Below are 21816 nucleotides of genomic sequence, written 5' to 3' on the forward strand. Positions count from 1 at the left end.
GCTATGTTGGCCAGGCTAGTCTGGAACCTCTGGCCTCAAGCAGTCCTCCTGTCTCAGCCTCTCAAAGTACTGGGATTATAGGAATGAGTTACTGCATCTGGCTGTTTACTGCTTTTTTTTTCAGATGGGAGTTTCGCTCTGTGGTCCAGGCTGGAGTGCAGTGGCAGTGGCAAGATCTCAGTTCACTGCAGGCTCTGTGTCCCGGGTTCCAGCGATTCTCCTTCCTCAGCCTCCTGGGTAGCTGGGATTACAGGCACCCATCACCACACCCAGCTAATTTTTGTATTTTTAGAAGAGATGAGGTTTCACCATGTTATCCAGGCTGGTCTCGAACTCCTGACCTTGGGTGATCCACCTGCCTCAGCCTCCCAAAGTGCTGGGATTACAGGTGTGATCCACCATGCCCAGCCTGTAAAGCAGCAGTAGTAATTAGTAGCATACTTTAACATTTATCAATAATTTTCATGGATATTTTCTCATTTGAATTAAACCCTATAGAGAACCTAGCTTAGATATTCTGTATTTGTATATGATCCATGACCAGCCATTGCCAGAACCCAGGTTTTCTGATTAGTAATTCAGTAATTTTCCTAGCCATTATGTGTATTCCCCTTTCCCTCCAGTGTGTTAACATTTTCCAAGTGCTATACAAATATTCAGAAGCATTACAATTGTCATTGTAATAAAATAGGGTATTGGGCCAGCTAAGCCTATGGCTGAAAGCTCTGTGGCATGATGTGACAAGCTGGTCCACCTGGATTCAGTGGACCATATTGCTCATGGAAAAGATCACTTGTGGGCTGGGTACCATGGCTCCCGCCTATAATCCCAGCACTTTGGAAGGTTGAGTCAGGAGGATCACTAGAGGCCAGGAGTTTGAGACCAGTTTGGCCAACATGGCAAAACTCTGTCTCTACTAAAAATACAAAAATTAGCTGGGCTTGGTGGTGGGGCCCTGTAATCACAGCTACTTGGGAGGCTGAGGCAGGAGAATCACTTGAACCCAGGAGGCAGAGGTTGCAGTGTGCCAAGATCACATCATTGTGCTGCAGCCTGGGTGACAGAGTGGGACTCCATCTCAAAAAAAAAAATTATTTAAAAACAGCTAGGTGAGGTGGCATGTACCTATAGTCCCGGCTTTTCAGGAGGCTGCAGTGGGAGAATCATTTGAGTCCAGAAGTTCAAGGCTGTAGTGTGCTAGATGGTTCCTGTGAATAAACACTATACTGTAGCCTGGGCAATATAGCAAGACCTAGTCTCTAAAAAATTATAAAGCATTTTTTTTTGAGACGGAGTCTCAGCTGGGCGTGGTGGCTCACGCTTATAATCCCAGCACTTTGGGAGGCTGAGGCAGGTGGATCACGAGGTCAACAGATCGAGACCATCCTGGTCAACAAGGTGAAACCCCGTCTCTACTAAAAATACAAAAATTAGCTGGGCATGGTGGTGCATGCCTGTAGTCCCAGCTACTCGAGAGGCTGAGGCAGGAGAATTGCTTGAACCCAAGAGGCGGAGGTTGCAGTGAGCCGAGATCATGCCATTGCACTCCAGTCTGGGTAACAACAGCGAAACTCCGTCTCAAAAAAAGACAGAGTCTCACTCTGTTGCCTAGGCTGGAGTGCAGTGGTATGATCTCAACTCACTGCAACCTCCACCTCCTGGGTTCAAGCAATTCTCCCTGCCTCAGCCTCCCGAGTAGCTGGGATTAAAGATGCCTGCTACCACTCACAGCTAATTTTTTTGGATTTTTAGTAGAGACGGGGTTTCACCCTGTTGGCCAGGCTGGTCTCCAACTTTTAACCTCAATTGATCTGCCTGCTTCGGCCTTCCAAAGTGCTGGGATTGTAGGTGTGAACTAACATGTCCAGCCTTATAAAGCTTTTTATTTTATTTATTTATTTATTTTTTATTCCCTTCTTATGATTACAGGAATGTATATAAAGCTTTTTAAAGAGACAAAAGTAGAATAGCACAATAAGCTCCTGATACCCATCACCCATATTCAATAATTACAAGATTTTGCTGTAATTGTTTCAAACATCTTCCCTATTTTTCTTTGCTGAGATTTTTTTTTTTTTTTTTTTTTTTTTTTTTTTTTTGAGACAGGGCCTTGCTCTTTTGCCCAGGCTGGAGTGCAGTGGTACAATCTCAGCTCACTGCAACCTCTTCCTCCTAGGTTTGGGCAATTCTCCTGCCTCAGCCTCCCAAGTAGCTGGGATTACAGGTGCCTGACATCACATCCAGCAAATTTTTGTACTTTTAGTAGAAATGGGGGTTTTGTTATGTTGGCCAGGCTGGTCTCGAACTCCTGACTTCAGGCAATCCACCCGCCTCGGCCTCCAAAAGTGCTGGAATTACAGGTATGAGTCACACTGCACCTGGACTCTTTGCTGAGTTTTTTTTTTTAAAGACCGAGTCTCCTCTGTCGCCAGACTGCAGTACAGTGGCGCAATCTCAGCTTACTGCAACCTCCGCCTCTTGGGTTCAAGCAATTCTTCTGCCTCAGCCTCCCCAGTAGCTGGGACTACAGGTGCGTGCCACTCTGCCCAGCTAATTTGTTGTTTTTTTAGTAGAGACAGGGTTTCACCATGTTGACCAGGATGGTATCGATCTCTTAACCTCGTGATCTGTCCACCTCAGCCTCCCAAAGTGCTGGGATTCCAGGTGTGAGCCATTGCGCCCAGCCTTTGCTGAGATATTTTAAAGCAAATTCCAGACTTCATTTAATTTTACCTCATATACTTCAGCATGTGATGAGGTCTTAAAAATTATTTTTGTTACACAATTATATTGGCACATTAAAAAATCTAAATTCAGCCAGACACAGTGGCTCACACTTGTAATCTTAGCACTTTGGGAGGCAGAGGCGGGCTGATCACCTGACATCAGGAGTTTGAGACCAGCCTGGCTAATATGGTGAAACCCTGTCTCTACTAAAAATACAAAAATTAGCTGGGCATGGTGGGGAGTGCTTGTAGTTCCAGCTACCCGGGTGGCTGAGACAGGAGAATTGTTGGAACCTGGGAGGCACAGGCTGCAGTGAGCCGAGTCCAAGCCACTGCACTCCAGCCTGGCAACAGAGCGCAACTCCATCTCAGAAAAAAAAAAATCGAAATTAGCTTTAGTAGATCACAGGTTTAGAATAGGTTAACACTCTCAGCTTCAACCCTATTAAGTGTAGTTTAAACACATACACACACTAAATTCCAATTCTGTTCAAAACAAGGGGTCTAGAGTATCCCACAAATATGTGTTTTGGAGCTGAAGAATATCTGCCTCCAAGGCAGATATTCCTTTACTTTTGTTTTAAGTAAAGATTGTTGCAGAATCAAACTTTCCTTCTTGGTCCTATAAAGTCCCTGGGGAGCAGCAACCTAGAAAGTAGAGTTCGGCTGGGCGTGGTGGCTCATGCCTATAATCCCAACGTGAGGCCTATAATCCCTTGGGAGGCTGAGGTGGGTGGATCACGAGGTCAAGAGATCGAGACCATCCTGGTCAACATGGTGAAACCCCGTCTCTACTAAAAATACAACAATTAGCTGGGCATGGTGATGCGCAGCAGGAGGGACGTACAACCTGCAAATAACCAAAACTAGAAATTCCTCATCGATTTAGATGAATCTCAGACACATGATGGTAAAAGAAACAAGTACCAAAATTCACACAGTATCATTTTATTTGTGAGAAATTTGTAAACAGGCAAAAATAAGCTAGGTCGTTTACGGGCACATAATTTAGTGGTGTTAATGTACAGAAAAGCAAGGAAATTATTCTTAAAGTCCAAATAGTATTTATCACTGAGGGATTGTGACTGGGGCTTAGGGGCATTTCCTGGGAAGGGTGTCTCTGTTCTATGCACCATTCAAATGGTGGTTGCCCAGCTATTCACTTTATTTAATTTTTGTTTTTTGAGACAAAGTCTCGCTTTTGTTGCTTGGGCTGGAGTGCTATGGCATGATCTCGCCTTACCGGAATCTCCACCTCCTGGGTTCGAGCGATTCTCCTGCCTCAGCCTCCCGAGTAGCTGGGATTACAGGCATGCGCCACGACGCCTGGCTAATTTTGTATTTTTAGTATAGACAGGATTTCTCCATGTTGGTCAGGTTGGCTCCCGACCTGAGGCGATCCGCCCATCTCGGCCTCCCAAAGTGCTGGGATTGCTGGGGTAAACCACCGCGCCCGGCCAGCTATTCACTATAATGAGTCTTTAAACTGTATTTTTTGGCAGGGGGGGCGGAGTCAGAGCCTTGCTCTGTTGCCCAGGCTGAAGTGCAGTGAACGCGATCTGGACTTGCTGCAACCTCTGCCTCCCTAGTTTAAACGATTCTCCTGTCTCAGCCTCCTGAGTAGCTGGGATTAAGGACGCACATCACCCATGCCTGGCTAATTTTAATATTTTTAGCAGAGATGCGGTTTCAACATGTTGGCCAGGGTGGTCTCGAACTCCTGAACTCAAGTAATCCGCCTGCCTTGACTTCCAAAAGTGCTAGGATTACAAGCATGAGCCACCGCGCCTGGCCTGTTTTATACATTTTTATCTAAGTATGATTATCTCACAATAAAGAAAATTTAAAAGCAAAATAAGAAACAACTTTATACTGGCTAAAGTGATGAGGAGAAAAACATTGTCCCATTTTCACGAAATACCTGGACCTGTAGCCCAGTTCTAGTCCCAACAGCGGCAGATAAACTAGGTAATAGCTCACTTTTCCGAAACGGGTATAACTTAAACCTAGTATCATCTATCTCACCATGAAGGTTTCACTTTTTTTCCTTCCGGAAATGAGAAAACGCTAGCTTCACGGCAATCTCTCTTCCCCTTGATTAACGAGACTGGTTGCTCACTGCTTTTTATAAACCGGTGTATTTATTGGTTTAAACGTCATTATTTGGGGCTAACTAGTTTTAGTAGGTTTCTGCCTGTTAACTGCTTCAGATTTTCTAAATTCTTTTGATCCCCTGTGCGTCTGTGAAGGTGAAAGGGCAGTGGTCAGGTGTGTTCCATCAGGCCCCGCCAGCCAAGTGGCGGCAACGTTCGCGTGCGGCCGCAGCCGGTTGAAATCCGGCCCTCAGGCTCCGGCGAAGTCCCCGGGGCGCGGGACCGAGGGCCCAGCACTCTGGCTCCTCACACTTATGGCCTCAGGTTCCTTTCCTTCTCCTCGAGGTCCCAGCAGATGCGAGAGGCTTAGAGAGGGCGGGCTTGGTTTCCGGCCCACTGCCGGCTCCATGGGTCCCCGCCCCACCCGGGGCGCCGCTCCCCCTGGGGCCGCCCGGGCGTCCTCCCACCGCCGGGGGCGCTGTGGGTCGCAGTGGGCCTGGCTGCAGATGCGGTGGCGGCCGCCAAGCGCCTGGAGGGAGCTGCTGGCCAGGCCCAGGGAGTCCCGGCCCGAGACCGCGCAGCCGCCGCCGCCGCCGCCGCCGCCGCCGCCGCCATGGGTAAGGAGAGCAGGCTGAGAGCGAACGCTCGGTCCTTGTTCCCGGGCTGAGGGCCGCGGTCGGACGGGGTGAACTGGGAGCTGTGGAGGACGCAGAGTTCGCCAGTCGGAACAGGGGCCCAGCCCGGGATGGGCGGGGACTGCCTGGGACTCGGGGGCTCCCGGGGTCGTCATGGCAACGCGCCCCCTCCCTCGTTCCGGCCCCTTCCCGTCCAGGTTCTGGGGCTTAGTGGCCAAGGGCTGGAGGTCCTACGGCATCCAGGAGCGAGGACAGGGCCGGGCAGGGTGTCATTCCGGTGTCGGGGAGCAGTCGGGGAGGGGCGATGACTTTTCAGGTTTGGGGGTGGCGAAGGGAAGACGCACCTCAGGTTTTGGCCTGGGTGCCTGACGCCGAGGGCAGGAGAGCTGGAGTGCCGATGCGTAGGAGCCTGGGTGAGCCCGCTGCGAGGGTCCTGGGGGCGCCCCAGGCCTCTGGGAAGCCTTGCTTGGGGGAGGGGTCAGGAAGAGAAGCAGGGAAGGGACTCTAGGCCTGAGCAAGGGGCAGGCACTGGCCCTTGGACTCCTAGCGCGCCTGCGGCCGGGTTTGGGGGTCGCGTCCCGGCCGGACGCGTCCGTAAGCGCAGCCGGGGCGTGGCTGCGGTGTGAACGCCCCGCGGCGTGAACGCCCCTCGGCTTGGGCACTGCCGGTGCCCAGCACTGACCTGCCTCCCAGCAGCTGCCAAACGCCCTTTTTATGGTTGTCGCGTCGCAGGTTACGGTGTATGACGGGCTGTATTAAGCAAAATGAGAGTTGCCACGCATTATGAAACATCGAGTGGTTTCACTCCCGGAAAAAAAGTGGGAGTCAGACCATGATGTAGATTTGAAGGAATGTCGTGTGCGGACATTTTTCCACCAGGCAGTTTGGTCATAGCAGTTGTGGCTGTTTGCATTTTAGGTTGCTTAGGATTCAGTGTCAGCCTTCATGCCTAGCTATCTGGAAATCAGAGCTAGAAGACGAGATAATTGGCGACTCTGGGGTTTTTATTATTATTCAGCGAAGGAAAAATGAACACTTTGATTGCTTGTAAATTTGTCAGAGATTATGAAGTGCTATACTGAGTGCTTTGTTTTTCCACATGTTAGTTTGTCATCTGTGTTTGTTGAAGGTATTCCCACCAGTCACAACAGTGATCAGATGATGGGGAAATGTCTGAATTTCTAAGTGAACTGAGAATAAAATTTGTGGGAAGAAGGACAATATTTTGTGAATTGAAAATATCTTGCTTGATGATACTGTGTCTTAAAAGTATCAATTAAAAAGCAGGCCTTTTAGAATATGCATCTGTTGCCTTGGTATTCAAACTGGCAATGTGGGCATCCTCAGCTGTGTGGAAGGGTGAGGAATGTTAACTTAAAACTGGTCCCTGCTTTTATTCCTCTTTGAAAATAAAAGAGTCATGCAATACAGAACTACAGTCAGAATGAAGAAGCCAGACAGAGTGTAGACTGAATTGGGCAGCTTCTGTCTCCTTACTTGTCAGTGTATTTTACCTGTCATGTTTGTTGTGGGTGACACTGGAATCCTAGATTTTTTAATTTATTTTTTATTTTGAGACAGAGTCTCAGACTGTTGCCAGACTGGAGTGCAGTGGCACAATCTCAGCTAACTGCAACCTCCGCCTCCCGGGTTCAGGCGATTCTCCTGCCTCAGCTTTCTGAGTAGCTGGGACTACAGGTACATTCCACCATGCCCAGCTAATTTTTGTATATTTAGTAGAGATGGGGTTTCACTATGTTGACCAGGATGGTCTTGATCGCTTGACCTTGTGATCTGCCCACCTCAGCCTCCTAAAGGGCTGGGATTACAGGCATGAGCCACCTCGCCTAGCTGGAATCCTAAAATTTTAAGTACCTTTTATTTGATTGCCAGTTTATTCTGAACATTTTTGCCTTGGAATTCATCCTTAGGCAGTACCTGCTATCCACCTTTTGCATGAGTCTCTTAAACATGTTGTCTCTCACCACAAATTTATCTCCACAGAAGATCATTTTAAAACCTGTTCTCTGTGAAGAGGTACCAGGAAGGTTAAATACAGGAGAATCGCAAATTTGCAGGATCTTGAGAATGATTCATAAACTTTGGCTGGATTGGGCATGGAAATTTTCTACAGTATATGTGAGAAACATAAAGAGAAGTTAATCAAGGGTCTAATTTAGCTGGGGAGAATTTGTCAATCAAGAAACAGCAAACTACTGTTGGTTTTTATAGGGGAAGGGAAGAATTTGTATATTTTTCATTGTCATGTCTTACAAATGATGTTGGATTCCTTTCTTGTGTTTTCAGCTACAAAAGACCCCACAGCTGTAGAGAGAGCAAACTTGTTAAACATGGCTAAACTGAGTATCAAAGGACTCATTGAATCTGCTCTGAGCTTTGGCCGCACTTTGGATTCTGACTATCCCCCCTTGCAGCAATTCTTTGTTGTTATGGAACATTGTCTGAAGCATGGTCTTAAAGGTATGATGACATTTAAAACAATTAATTCATTTTAGAGTCTCCCTTTTTCCATTTTAAGCCTTTCAGAATGGGTTATTTTTCGAGGCCATAATTACTGTTACTATGCACCAAAAAGTATTGAGTGGATTGATTTTGGGAGAAAATATCTTACGACTTTATGGTTTCTCATAATGGTCTTCAGAAAATGCTTAGTTGTTAAATGTTTTATATATAGAATATTTGATTCTTAAATTTTTAAAACTTACATAGTCTGAACTGATTTCTGTTTTCTAGGACAATTACAGAGTTATTTTATATTTTAAAGCTGATAATTCTGATATGAGCTCATATTAATAGTTTGAACACTATTGAACAAGTGCATTGAAATAGTGGATTGTTGAAATAGAAACCTCCTAGATATATACATGAACATATGTAGAAATATCTTCTGGATGGAGTTACTGTAGAAATGTGAGCTGTCCCTGAAAATGATAATAGCAGATATTGTATTCTATCAATACATATTGAATTATTGTTACATGTAAAATGTTTGTTTTTTATTTAATTAAAAAATATTCATTGCATAATGACTGTGCTTTTACTTATAATAATTGTTCAGTTTTGGTCTCTAGTTCATATGATGAGTACCTGTGTAGAGGGCTATGTAAGAGCTGTACACTAGAGTGACTATTATAGAGTAAAAGAAGCTAGACTGGCTGGGTGTGGTGGCCACACCTGCAAACCCTGTGGTCCCAGCTACTCAGGAGGCTAAGGTAGGAGAATCACCTGAGCCCTAGGTGGTCGAAGTTTCAATGAGCCATGATTACGCCACTGTACTCCAGCCTGGGTGACAGAAAGAGACCCTATCTCAAAAAAAAAAAAAAAAAAAAAAAAAGAGAAATGCTATGTGATGTTATTAATGTACTCATTTCTTTTTCTTTAAAGACTTAAAGCAACTTCTTAAAATACGTAAATATTAGAGAAGTATATTTTTTGAGAAGTATATTCTTTTTGTATATGAATTAAACAACAGAGCAAAACATCGTTTTCTTGATTCTCTTCTATTAATCTCTCTAAAGGAAATTGGATGCCTGTAATCCCAGCACTTTGGGAGGTTGAGGCAGGTGGATCACTTTGAGGTCAGGAGTTCAAAACCAACCTGGCCAACATGGTGAAACCTGTCTCTACTAAAAATACAAAAATTAGCCAGATGTGCTGGTGTTTGCCTGTAATTCCAGCTACTTGAGAGGCTGAGGCAAGAGAATCACTTGAACCTGGGAGGCAGAGATTGCAGTGAGCCAAGATTGCGCCACTGCACTCCAGCCTGAGTGACAGAGCAGGACTCTGTCTCAAAAAAAAAAAAAAAAGTAATGATATGGCTTGGAGATCTTTCCATTTACATAGACGTCTATATCAGAATTAATGGCTGTGTAATATTTTATGGTATATATATGGCGTAATTTATTTAACCACACTCCTCTTTTTTTTTTGAGATGGGGTCTCACTCTGTCACCCAGGAGTGCATCTTGATTTTCCCCAAGCCTGATGAAATGGAGTTTCCCATATGATGGCCAAAATAGTTAAATTTTAAACTTTTTAGACTGTATTATCCTTTACTTCAAACATATGTTGAACCATATCCTAGCAGTTATAGGCTTATCTGGATGAATCATTATAAAGCTACTTTGTGCATGTTGTTTTCTCCGCCGGGAAAAATTGCGTATCTTGGGTGTCCTTGGGTGGTGCATGTGGTAGGCACCCTGTATTTGCAGGAGATCTGATCAGTAATAACAGAAATGTATGACAGTTTCATGGTTTTATATTGACCAAATCTCAGAACAAAATAAAAGGAAAAGCAAATTCACCATTTTTCAAATTTTAAATTAAAATAACTTCTTAGGCTGGGTGTGGTAGCTCATGCCTGTAATCCCAGCTCCTTGGGAAACTTGAGATGGGAGGAATGCTTGAGGACAGGAGTTCAAGACCAGCCTGGTTAACATAGCAAAAAAAAAAAAAAAAAAGTATTTGTGTTTAATAAACTTACAAAGATTAATCAGCTAGGGCTACCAGTCTTTATTTTGGTAGCGGTAGAGAATGAGTGCAGTCACTTTTCACTTTAATTTTCTGACTGTATATTTGATATGAAAGGATGGTCACTGTGCCTTCTTATGTTGTGAAAAAAATAGCAGATGGGCAACAGGATCCTACTTGCACAGGCTCCAGATTCACTGGGATATGTAGTGATAAAAGAGAGGAAAGGTCTCTGAATAATTGTATGTTAGAAATGTTGAAACTAAATATTTTAAAAGAAGTTATACAGTTTTATATGTTGACATTGTGTGCATTATGTGTGTGGTTTTTTTTTCTTTTCAGTAAGAAAATCATTTTTGAGTTATAACAAAACCATCTGGGGCCCTTTGGAACTGGTGGAGAAGCTGTACCCGGAAGCAGAAGAAATAGGAGCCAGTGTCCGGGATCTTCCTGGTCTGAAGTAAGGAGGGCTATTACTTGTTCACGCATAGCCACAGAAGTGTGTCATTGTTCCTCCAGAGTACCTCACACTCTAGCTTATTGTCTTCTCTCAGCCTTAAGTCCCCTTCTTCTAATCCTCTTCTAATAAAATTCTGTTCATTCATTATGACTCAATTAAAATCCCATTTCCTTTATGAAGTTTTTCTTAGCACCTTCAATCCGAATTAACCACTCACTATTCTGCCTTGTGTTAAAGGAAATTGAAAGTCGCTTTAAGATAGGATATATCAAGTATTCATCTTTGTTTTCTGAGTGTTAAATTGGTTTGCCTGTAGTAGATAGTCAATAAGTATTTGATAAAAGACTGATTTAGGCTGAATCCAGGGCACAGGCTCAGGAGATTCCAGTTTTCAGATAAGCCACTTATATACCCTAGGACTGGTGTAAATTACTTCTCCTCCTCTGAAAATTGGTACCTATAGTGTCATCAACCTGTTTCATCAGACAAATGTAGGTAAAATATCCTAAAAGTTGGAGTATTCTAGTTAGGAACTCCTGAGTATTGAAAATTTTTTGTAGGTGTAAAGTGTTGAGGCTCAGTTCTTTTATATATATATATATATGTATACACACACACACATGTATGATGTGTGAGAGTGTGTGTGTGTGTGTGTGTGTGTGTATGTGTGTTGGTTTTTTTTTTCCTTGAAACAGAGTCTCCTTCTGTTGCCCAGGCTGGAGATCAGTAAGCGAGATCTTGGCTCACTGCAACCTCCACCTCCCAGGTTCAAGCGATTCTGCTTCGGCCTCCAGAGTAGCTGGAACTACAGGCTCATGCCACCACACAGCTAATTTTTTTTTTTTTTTGAGATGGAGTTTCGCTCTTGTTACCCAGGCTGGAGTGCAATGGCTTAATCTCGGCTCACTGCAACCTCCGCCTCCTGGGTTCAGGCAAATCTCCTGCCTCAGCCTCCTGAGTAGCTGGGATTACAGGCACGTGCCACCATGCCCAGCTGATTTTTTGTATTTTTAGTAGAGATGGAGTTTCACCATGTTGACCAGGCTGGTCTTGAACTCCTGATTTTTAAAAAAAAATTTTTTCTTTTTTATTTTATATATTTATTTTTTGAGACGGAATCTCACTCTGTTCCCCAGGCTGAAATGCAGTGGAGCAGTCTTGGTTCATTGCAACCTCCGCCTCCCAGGTTCAAGCTGTTTTCCTGCCTCAGCGTCCCGAGTAGCTGGGATTACAGGGGCCCGGCTAATCTTTTGTATTTTTAGTAGAGACAGGGTTTCATCGAGTTAGCCAGGATGGTCTTGATCTTTTTTGACCTCTTGATCTGCCCACCTTGGCCTCCCAAGTGCTGTAATTACAGTTGTGAGCCACAACTTCCTGCCAGTGCTTATTAAAATGTAAGTGTTCTCTTTCGTTTATCTTTTTTTGTTTGTTTGTTTTTGTTTTTGTATTTTGAGACTGAGCCTCACCCTGTCGTCTGGGCCGGAGTCGTAATCTCGGCTCACTGCAACCTCTGGCTCCTGGGTTCAGGTGATTCTCGTGTCTCAGTCTCCCGAGTAGCTGGGATTACAGGCATGCGCCATGACGCCTGGCTAATTTTTTTTTTTTTTTTTTGGAGACGGAGTTTCGCTGTTGTTACCCAGACTGTAGTGCAATGGCGTGATCTCGGCTCACCCGCAACCTCCGCCTCCTGGGTTCAGGCAATTCTCCTGCCTCAGCCTCCTGAGTAGCTGGGATTACAGGGGCACGCGCCACCATGTCCCGCTAATTTTTTTGTATTTTTAGTAGAGACGGGGTTTCACCATGTTGACCAGGCTGATCTTTTGAACTCCTGTCCTCAAAAGTGCTGGAATTACTGGGTGAGCTACCGTGACCAGCCTCTCTTAGTTTATCTTAATTCTTGTGAGTGAGATAACTTTTTTTGTGTTAAGCATTTTCTGTCAGATTATTAGTTTGTTTTCTCATAGTTTTACAATTTAGGGTTTTTATATGTTGTGGGGAATATGGTAGTGTTTTTGCTGTTATTTCACCATTCAAATGTTTGTAAATTGGACTTAACTGAGTGATAAACGTTAAGTGTCTGCTGTTGACACTGTGTTAGAGTAATAAGGTAAGTATTTTACATGAATTATCTCCTTTCATGCTTAAATTAGTCTTGCAGGTAGAGGTTATTATTATAATTGTATAGATGTGGAAAATAAAAGCCAGATACATTACAGTTAATAAGTGACAGAGGCAGGATTTAAACCCAGTTTTTAGAGTTAAATATAAAGTGACTGGGCATGGTGGCTCACCCCCATAATCCCAGCACTTTGGAAGGCCGAGGTGGGTGGATTGTCTGAGCTCAGGAGTTTGAGACCAGCCTGGGCAATATGGGGAAACCCCATGTCTACTAAATATATGAAAAAATTAGCTGGATGTGGTGTTGCACTCCTGTAGTCCCTCAACTCAGAGGGTTGAGGCAGGAGAATAGCTTGAACCTGGGAGGGAGAGGTTGCAGTGAGCCGAGACCTCGTCACTGTGCTCCAGCCTGGATGACAGAGTGAGACTCTGTCTCTCCCCACCAAAAAAAAAAAAAAATTGAAAAGAAAAAACCTTCAAGTTATACTCATTCATAATTGATATTTTTGATATATCAGGTGTAGAGATTTTTAACAGAGGGAGAAACAGAATTTCAACTCTCAAAAATGTAAGATTTATTTTAATAGGAAAATATGTGTTCATTGTTCATGTTTCTTTAAAAAGCCTACAATAGTAAACTCTACAATAGTAAAACATGTTTTCTGATAGTGTCCATTAAAATGCTAAGCTATAAGTAACTCATTAATTATTAGAAGTGAAGATCAAGTCTCTTCCTAAACTGTCTGCCAAAATGTTTCCAGTATAAGAAAATATAAAAGTGTAAATGATGCCATTCTTTTTTTAAAAAAAATAAAACAAGTGGTATAAAAGTTGCTTTTTGCCAGGCGTGGTGGCTCACGCCTGTAATCCCAGCACTTTTGGAGGCCGAGGTGGGCGGACCTGGTCAACATGGTGAAACCCTGTCTCTACTAAAATGACAAAAATTAGCTGGGCATGGTGGTGCGTGCCTGTAGTCCCAGCTACTCTGGAGGCTGAGGCAGGAGAATCGCTTGACCCTGGGAGGCGGAGGTTGTGATGAGCTGAGATTGCGCCACTGCACTCCAGGCTGGGCAACAAGAGTGAAACTACATCTCCAAAAAAAAAAAAAAATTGCTTTTATTTTCAATAAAAGATAGAACTTGGGTAAGAGAGGTATGAGATTTAATTTCTTAAATGCAACCTGATTAAATAAATATTTGAAAACCAGCAAGCCGCACAGTGATTTCTCTTTAATTACTAGCCTGGCACCCTCTTACCTTTGTTATGATTTAAAAAATTCAGATATAATGTTACCTATTTTTTGAAGCAATATGCTGCTTTATTGGTTGTGTGTGTGTGTGTGTGTGTGTGTGTGTGTGATGGAGTCTTGCCCTGTCACCCGGGCTGGAGTGCAGTGGACCAATCTCTGCTCACTGCAACCTCTGCCTCCCAGGTTCAAATGTTCTCCTGCCTCAGCCTCCCAAGTAGTTGGGATTACTGGTGCCCATCACCACAGCCAGCTATTTTTTGTATTTTTAGTAGAGATGAAGTTTCACCATGTTGGCCAGGCTGGTCTTTAACTCCAGACCTCATGATTCACCCACCTTGGCCTCCCAAAGTGCTGGGATTACAAGTGTGAGCCACCACGCCTGGCCCAGTGAATTTTTAATATTTATTTTTAGAGGGCTAAGCCCATTCAGACTAAATGTTTCTTTTTTTTTTTTTTTTTTTTCTTTTTTCTGAGACAGGGTCTTAGTCTGTCACCCAGGCTCAAGTACAGTGATGCAGTCACTGCTCACTGTTGCCTCTGCTTACTGGGCTCAAGCAACCCTTCTGCCTTAGCGTCCTGAGTAGCTGGGACTACAGGCACATGCCACCACACCTGACGTTTTGATTTTTTAATTTTAATTTTTATTTATATATATATTTTAATAGAGATAGGGTCTCTCTATGTTGCCCAGGCTGTTTTCTAACTCCCGGACTCAAGTGATCCTCCCACCTTGACCTCTAACTGTTCTCTAACTCCTGGGCTCAAGTGATTCTCCCACCTTGACCTCCCAAAGTGTAGGTATGACAGATGTGAGCCACCGTGCCCAGCCTAAATATTTCTTACAGAAGTATTCTCGGGCTAGGCACGGTGGCTCATGTCTGTAATCTCAGCACTTTGGGAGGCCGAGGTGGGTGGATCACGAGGTGAGGAGTTCAAGACTAGCCTGGCCAACATGGTGAAACCTTGTCTCTACTAAATATATAAAAATTAGCCGGGTGTGGTAGCACTTGCCTGTAATCCCAGCTACTCAGGAGGCTGAGGCAGAAGAATTGCTTCAACCCAGAAGGATGAGGTTGCAGTGAGCTGAGATCATGCCATTGCACTCCAGCCTGGGTGATAGAGTGAGACTGTGTCTAAAAAAAAAAAAAAAAGTATTCTCACTACAGTCCTGCGCTGCATAATGTTTTATTCAATGATGGTGGTCCTGTAAGATTATAGTACTCTATTTTTACTTTACTATTTCCATGTTTAGATATGTTTAGATACACAAATACTTATAATTGTGTAACAATTGCCTACAGCATTCAGTACAGTAGTATGCTATATAGGTTTGCAGCCTAGGAACCCATAGGCTATACTATATAGCATAGGTGTGTATGCCATCTACATTTGCAAATGTACGCTCCATGATGAAGTCACCTAACCACGAATTTTTCAGAACATATCCCCATCATTAAGTGACACACTACTACATTTATAGAGTCATTTCTTCCAAGACGTAAAATAGTACCTGGCTGTCCTACAGGAGAAACAAATTTACCCAGCTCTCAGGGATTTGTTTGTGTGCTTAAACGAATGGTTTAAAGCTATAAAAATGAAAATAAAACCCTGCTAAAAATGCCCTTTTTCTTTGTTAATGTGAACCTCTAGAGATGGAAGATATAGTCTGTCATCTTTGGGCTAGAGCTGTTTTCTGACTAATTGGTTCTTCTATTTAGGACCCCTCTGGGTCGAGCAAGAGCATGGCTTCGGTTAGCCCTCATGCAAAAAAAAATGGCTGATTATCTGCGTTGCTTAATTATTCAGAGGGATCTTTTGAGGTTAGTACTATTAAGTTATGTTCTTTTCATTTTTTATTTATATTCTGTCTTCCAAAAGGGATTTAAGATGTAATATGAAAGGATATATAATATAATAAGATGATATAAAAGGAGGAGCAAAATGAGACAGAGAAACCTGTTGGAGGCATGACATGGATCAGGAATTAGTCTTATATATGAATACCATAGCTTGTTATCAGTCAGGATGGGGAAATTTATATATTATACTTCTTCCTCTTTAAAAATTTTTTCTTTTGCTCTTCCTGGAAACTGCTATACATAACTACATTTCTAAGTTAGTTTTATTTTTCTGAATTATGGTTAATTCTATGGATAAAAATTTGTGTTGGAATTTGGGGTTTTAATTCCACAGGTTGGTTGGTTGGTTGGTTGGTTTTTAGAATTTGAATATCCAAAATTATTGCTTCAATTATGGGCACACTTTAAATTGAAGGCCAAACATTTATTTCGACTGGTGTCGTGGCTCACACCTATAATCCTAGCACTGTGGGAGGCTGAGGCAGGCAGATCACTTGAAGTCGGGAGTTCGAGACCAGCCTGGCCACCGTGGTGAAACCCCCATCTCTACTAAAAATACAGAAATTAGCCCTGGTGTAGTGGCTCATGCCTGTAATTGCAGCACTTTGGGAGACCAAAGCGGGCGGATCTCCTGCGGTCAGGAGTTCAAGACCAGCATGGCCAACATGGAGAAACCCCATCTCTACTAAAAATACAAAATTAGCTGGGCATGGTGGCACATGCCTGTAATCCGAACTACTTGGGAGGCTGAGGGAGGGGAATCACTTGAACCCAGGAGGCTGAGGTTGCCATGAGCCGAGATTGTGCCATTGTACTCCAGCCTGGGCAACAAGGGTGAAACTCTGTCTCAAAAAAAAAAAAAAAAATTAGCTGGGCGTGGTGGTGCGTGCCTATAATCTCAGCTACTTGGGAGACTGAGGCAGGAGAATTTCTTGAACCCGGGAGAGGGAGGTTGCAGTGAGCTGAGATTGTGTCACTGCACTCCAGCCTAGGTGATAAGAGTGAGACCCTATCTCATAAAAATAAAATAAAATGAAGGCCAAATGTTTATTTAAGACAGACTTTCAGAGCAACGCAGGCAATCAGTTCTCCAACAGAGTGGGCCCATAGTAGTCCTCCATTCATCTTTGTTCTGTAAGAGTGCCTCTCTTATGTTGTGGAGAATTTAGTCCTGGTTTTGGTTTTACTTGTGACTCTGGTTTTACATTGTGGTTTACCCATCTGTTAAGTGAGAATGACCATATGTTAAGCACCTGCAGCTTCTCAGTGTTCTGAAGAATAATTAAAGTGATTAAATAACGTACATGGGACTTATTAAAGGAGGCATGAGACAGTGATATCTACTTCTCTGAATGTGTGTTGATGAGACTTAGTGTTTTTTTTTTTTGAGACGGAGTCTCACCTTGTCTCCCAGCCTGGAGTGCAGTGGTGCAATCTCAGCTCACTGCAACCTCTGCCTCCCGGGTTCGAGTGATTCTCCTGCCTCAGCCTCCTGAGTAGCTGATTTTTTGTATTTTTAGTAGAGACCGGTTTCACTATGTTGGCCAGGCTGGTCTTGAACTCCTGACCTTGTGATCTGCCTGCCTTGGCCTACCAAAGTGCTGGGATTATAGGCGTGAGCCACTGCGCCGAGCCCACAACTCTTTTTGACCATTTTTTAGAATGTTGATACCTCAAAGTGTCTTTAATTGATGATTATCTATTAAGAACATTAATACACCTATCAAATGCATTGACTTGAACATGTTTCATATGTTTATTTTCTACCTTAGTCTTTATTCCAGGGGTGTTAATAAATCTTAGGATTGAAACTCCATCTGTAATAAAATATATCATGATCAGATCAGCAGCAGTCACTATATCCTTCTGAGTCAGAAACGTCCCAGGGCTCAGTGTTGCCTCTTTTTTTTTTGAGACAGTCTTGTTTTTTTGCCCTGTCTGGCCTGCAATGGCATGATCTTGGCTCACTACAACCTCTACCTCCTGGGCTCGAGCAATTCTCCTGTCTAAACCTCCCAAGTAGCTGGGATTACAGGCTCGTGCCAGTGTGCCCAGCTAATTTTTGTATTTTTAGTACAGATGGGATTTCACCATGTTGGCCAGGGTAGTCTTGAACTCCTGACCTCAGGTGATCTGCCTGCCTCAGCCTTCCAAAGTGCTGGTATTACAGGCTTGAGCCACCGCACCAGGCATTTTTTTTTTTTGAGATGGAGTTTCCCAGGCTGGAGTGCAGTGGTGCAATCTCGGCTCACTGCAACCTCTGCCTCCTGGGTCCCAGTTCAAGCAATTCTGCTATCTCAGCCTCTCAAGTAGCCAGGATTACAGGCATGAGCCACCATGCTCAGCTAAGTTTTGTATTTTAAGTAGAGACAGAGTTTCACCAGGTAGGCCAGCTTGGTTTTAAACTCCTGACCTCAAGTGATCTGCCCTTCTTGGTCCCCCAAAATGCTGGGATTACAGGTGTGAGCCACCGTGCCTGGCACCACTTATTCTTTTCATCCTTCTTTGCTCCTCTTTTCTGTCTCTCAAAAAAATTTTCTCTTTTATCTCCTTCAGTCCTTTTAATTTTTCAATAGAGACATTTAAGTTTAAGAAATTTAAAAAGTTATTCAGATGTATAAAGGTAAATTTGAAGATATCTAACTGAGATGGCTTCTGTTTCTGTACGGTAGATTAGAAAGATAATGGTGATTTTAGGGCTGGGCGCTGTGGCGCACGCCTGTAATCCCAGCACTTTGGGAGGCCGAGGAGGGTGGATCACGAGGTCAAGAGTTCGAGACCATCCTGGTCAACATGGTAAAACCCCGTCTCTACTAAAAATACAAAAAAAATTAGCTGGGCATGGTGGTGCGTGCCTGTAAATCCCAGCTACTCGGGAGGCTGAGGCAGGAGAATTGCCTGAACCCAGGAGGCGGAGGTTGCTGTGAGCCGAGATCGCGCCATTGCACTCCAGCCTGGGTAACAAGAGCGAAACTCCGTCTCAAAAAAAAAAAAAAAAAAAAAAGAAAGATAATAGTGATTTTAAATTTTAGTTTTTGAAATAAATTTATGATTTAAAGTCCTTATTTTTAAAATTTTCACAGTGAGTTTTATGAGTATCATGCACTAATGATGGAAGAAGAAGGAGCAGTAATTGTTGGGCTGCTGGTTGGCCTGAATGTGATCGATGCTAATCTCTGTGTGAAGGGAGAGGATTTAGACTCACAAGTAAGTGAAAATGATTAGTATCAAATGCAGAGTGTTTTTAGTTTGCATAGTTCCTCCTTGATCAGGTATCATTTGAAGTTATAAACAGGACTGTTAGACACTAAAGGAATATTATTTGAAGCTGTAAACAGGACTGTTAGACACTAAAGGAATATTAAGAATGACGTTCAGTAAGGTACTTCTGATAAAATATTTTCTCCCCTTTAAATAAAAAAAAACTTTATTTGCTTCAGGTTGGAGTGATTGATTTTTCTATGTATTTAAAGAATGAAGAAGATATTGGAAATAAAGAAAGGTATGGTTTTCGTAAGTTATTTCACATATTGGGTTTTTTATATAGCTCTTTATAAATCATTATAAGATCTTTCTATTTACAATGTGGTTTTATTTTGTTGTGTTCCCTCCTGTGACTTCTCCTTCTTTTCATTTTCACTTCCATTACAAGCTTTAGAAAGCAGATTATGAAAAATTACCTGGGAGAAGGAGGTTTTATTACTAGTATGAAATGGGACCTTTGGTCATACCTGTAAATTATTGAGACCCATCTTAATAGGTGTTTTTGGAATAAAAGAGATGAAAGCTAATTATTCACAAGTTTGCAAATACTGATTTACTTCAAGATCTAATTGTTTTTGTTTTTGTTTTTGTTTTTTTTTTTTTGAGACAGAATCTTGCTCTGTTACCCAGGCTGGAGTGCAGTGGCATGATCTTAGGTCTTTTCAACCTCTGCCTCCTGGGTTCAAGAGATTCTCCTGCCTCATCCTTCCCGGTAGCTGGGATTACAGACTCCCACCACTGCACCCAACTAGTTTTTGTATTTTTAGTAGAGACAGGGTTTCACCACATTGGCCATACTGGTCTTGAACTCCTGGACTCAAGTGATACACCTGCCTTGGCCTCCCAAAGTGCTACAATTACAGGCGTGAGCCACTGTGCCAGCCTCTAATTATGTTTAAATTTAAAATACACTAATGGTATTGTTAAGTGTATTATTAGCAAGTAATTTGTTCAACAAAGGTTATAATTACTTAATACACAGCTTACTTTTTTTTTATGTTTTAAAGGCAAGACAATGTTTTATTGTTTTAGTTTCATAATAATTTTAGATTTAGATTTTTTGCACTTAATAAATACCTTTTCAACTAGCACAAATCTACTTTTTTTCCTCATTTAGGAATGTTCAAATTGCTGCTATATTAGACCAAAAGAATTATGTTGAAGAATTAAATAGACAACTGAAGTAAGTATTATGGATACTTAAAACATTTATGAATATTGTCTTAGGTTTTGTTTTTTTCCCTTCAGTTCAGCCTATCCTATTCTTTCTTCTAAGAGTCTTTGAGAAGGGGTTGAGAGGATAGGAAAAATAATGGAAAGTAAGAATACAGAGAATTATTGGAGATAATTCATTTTAAGCAGAAAATGAGAGTCAGATTTTTAAAACAGAATCCTCGTAGGGTTTAAATAGAACTTAAAACTTATTGTTGTTCCCTTGACAAAAAGGCTAGATAAGGTGAAAGTTTGTATCATTTTGATAGTTCAAAAATTCATTTTTCCTACTTCAAAGGGCTTCATATGTAAATGTGGCTCTCTTTCCTCTTCTATGGTGGAAGTTTTTGTCTTCTTATATTGTCAACTGGTCATTAATGCCATCAGTGAACACTCTTGTTGAGAAGGATTTCTGAGACCTACATGTAAAGTAGTAAAGTGCAGTTCTTTTATTTTTTTTTTTGAGATGGAGTTTTGCTTTTGTTGCCCAGGCTGGAATGAAATGGCACCATTTCAGCTCACTGCAACCTCCCTCTCCTGGGTTCAAGCAGTTCTCCTGCCTCAGCCTCCTGCCCACCATGCACCACCATGCCCAGCTAATTTTGTATTAGTAGAGATGGGCTTTCTCCATTTGCTCAGGTAGTCTTAAACTCCTGACCTCAGGTGATCGCCCACCTTGGCCTCCTGAAGTATTGGGATTATAGGCGTGAGCCACCTCGCCCGGCTGACCCTGTTTCAAAATAAATGAATAAATAAAAATAAATGTTTCATTGCTTTTTTTTTGTTTTTTGAGACAGGTCTCACTGTTACCCAGGCTGGAGTGCAGTGGCCTGGTCTTGGCTCACTGCCACCTCTGCCTACTGGGCTCAAGAGATTCTCCCACCTCAGCCTCCCAAGTAGCTGGGAGCACAGGCTTGTGCTACAACACCTGGCTAATTTTTTGTAGTTTTGTTAGAGATGGGGTTTCACTGTGTTGCCCAGGCTGCTCTCAAACTCCTGAGCTAGGCTTTCCACCCACTGTGGCCTCCTAAAGTGCTGGTATTACAGGTGTTAGCCACTGTACCCGGTCTTCAATTGATTTTCTAATAAAATAGTTATTGTACACTTAGAATATTTCAAAAGTATAGAAAACATATAGAAAAAGGTAGAATTCTATTGCATATGCAAGAGTAAAAGGGAAAAAAGAAAAAGGTAGAATTCACCAATCATTCCTCACTCAAAACTACTATTGAGGGTTTATTGTTTTCAAAGTGCTTTTCTTGATGATTGTATCCTCACGTAAAGGCAAGGTGAATATTATTGTCCAATTTTATGGAAAAGAAACTGAAGCTCAGGAAGGTTTTATAACTTTCTTTTTTATTTTTGAGACTGAATCTTCCCCCGTCTCTTACACTGGAGTGCAATGGTATGATCTCAGCTCACTGCAACCTCTACTTCCCAGGTTCAAACAGTTCTGCCTCAGCCTCCTGAGTAGCTGGGATTACAGGTGCCCACCACCATGCCCAACTAATTTTTGTATTTTTAATAGAGATGGGGTTTCACCATATTGGCCAGGGTGGTCTCAAACTCCTGAGCTTGTGATCCCCCCACCTCAGCCTCCCAAAGTGCTGGGATTACAGGCATGAGCCACTATGCCCAGCCGGTTTTACATCTTTCAAGGTGACACAATTAGGAAGTAGAAAAGCAGGGCCCTTGGTCTTAGGTCTCCC

The 21816-nt window shown here is 42.8% G+C and overlaps 1 protein-coding gene across 35 annotated transcripts in view; it reads left to right on the forward strand.

Annotated features, from left to right (window-relative positions):
- The first annotated feature begins 5306 nt into the window (after positions 1-5306).
- The window catches only part of RUFY2 (RUN and FYVE domain containing 2), a 58418-nt gene continuing 41908 nt past the window's right edge, over positions 5307-21816 (forward strand). For 10 of the 35 annotated variants that reach the window (XR_013524941.1, XM_002756305.6, XM_009009845.5 and 7 more), the window contains exons 1-7: positions 5307-5867; positions 7762-7935; positions 10288-10405; positions 15491-15592; positions 18715-18838; positions 19072-19133; positions 20013-20078. Coding sequence is in view for 29 of the 35 variants with exons in the window: in XM_002756305.6 (XP_002756351.3) it covers positions 5759-5867; positions 7762-7935; positions 10288-10405; positions 15491-15592; positions 18715-18838; positions 19072-19133; positions 20013-20078 (755 nt within the window). In the remaining 6 variants the exon portion in view is untranslated. Of the gene's footprint in view, positions 5868-7035; positions 7153-7761; positions 7936-10287; positions 10406-15490; positions 15593-18714; positions 18839-19071; positions 19134-20012; positions 20079-21816 lie in introns of all 35 variants that reach the window. The other 25 variants (XR_013524942.1, XM_009009847.5, XM_078345785.1 and 22 more) reach the window with 7 other exon arrangements.

The sequence above is a fragment of the Callithrix jacchus genome, chromosome 12 (assembly GCF_049354715.1).
Source record: "Callithrix jacchus isolate 240 chromosome 12, calJac240_pri, whole genome shotgun sequence".
In the NCBI taxonomy this organism is placed as follows: Eukaryota; Metazoa; Chordata; class Mammalia; order Primates; family Cebidae; genus Callithrix; species Callithrix jacchus.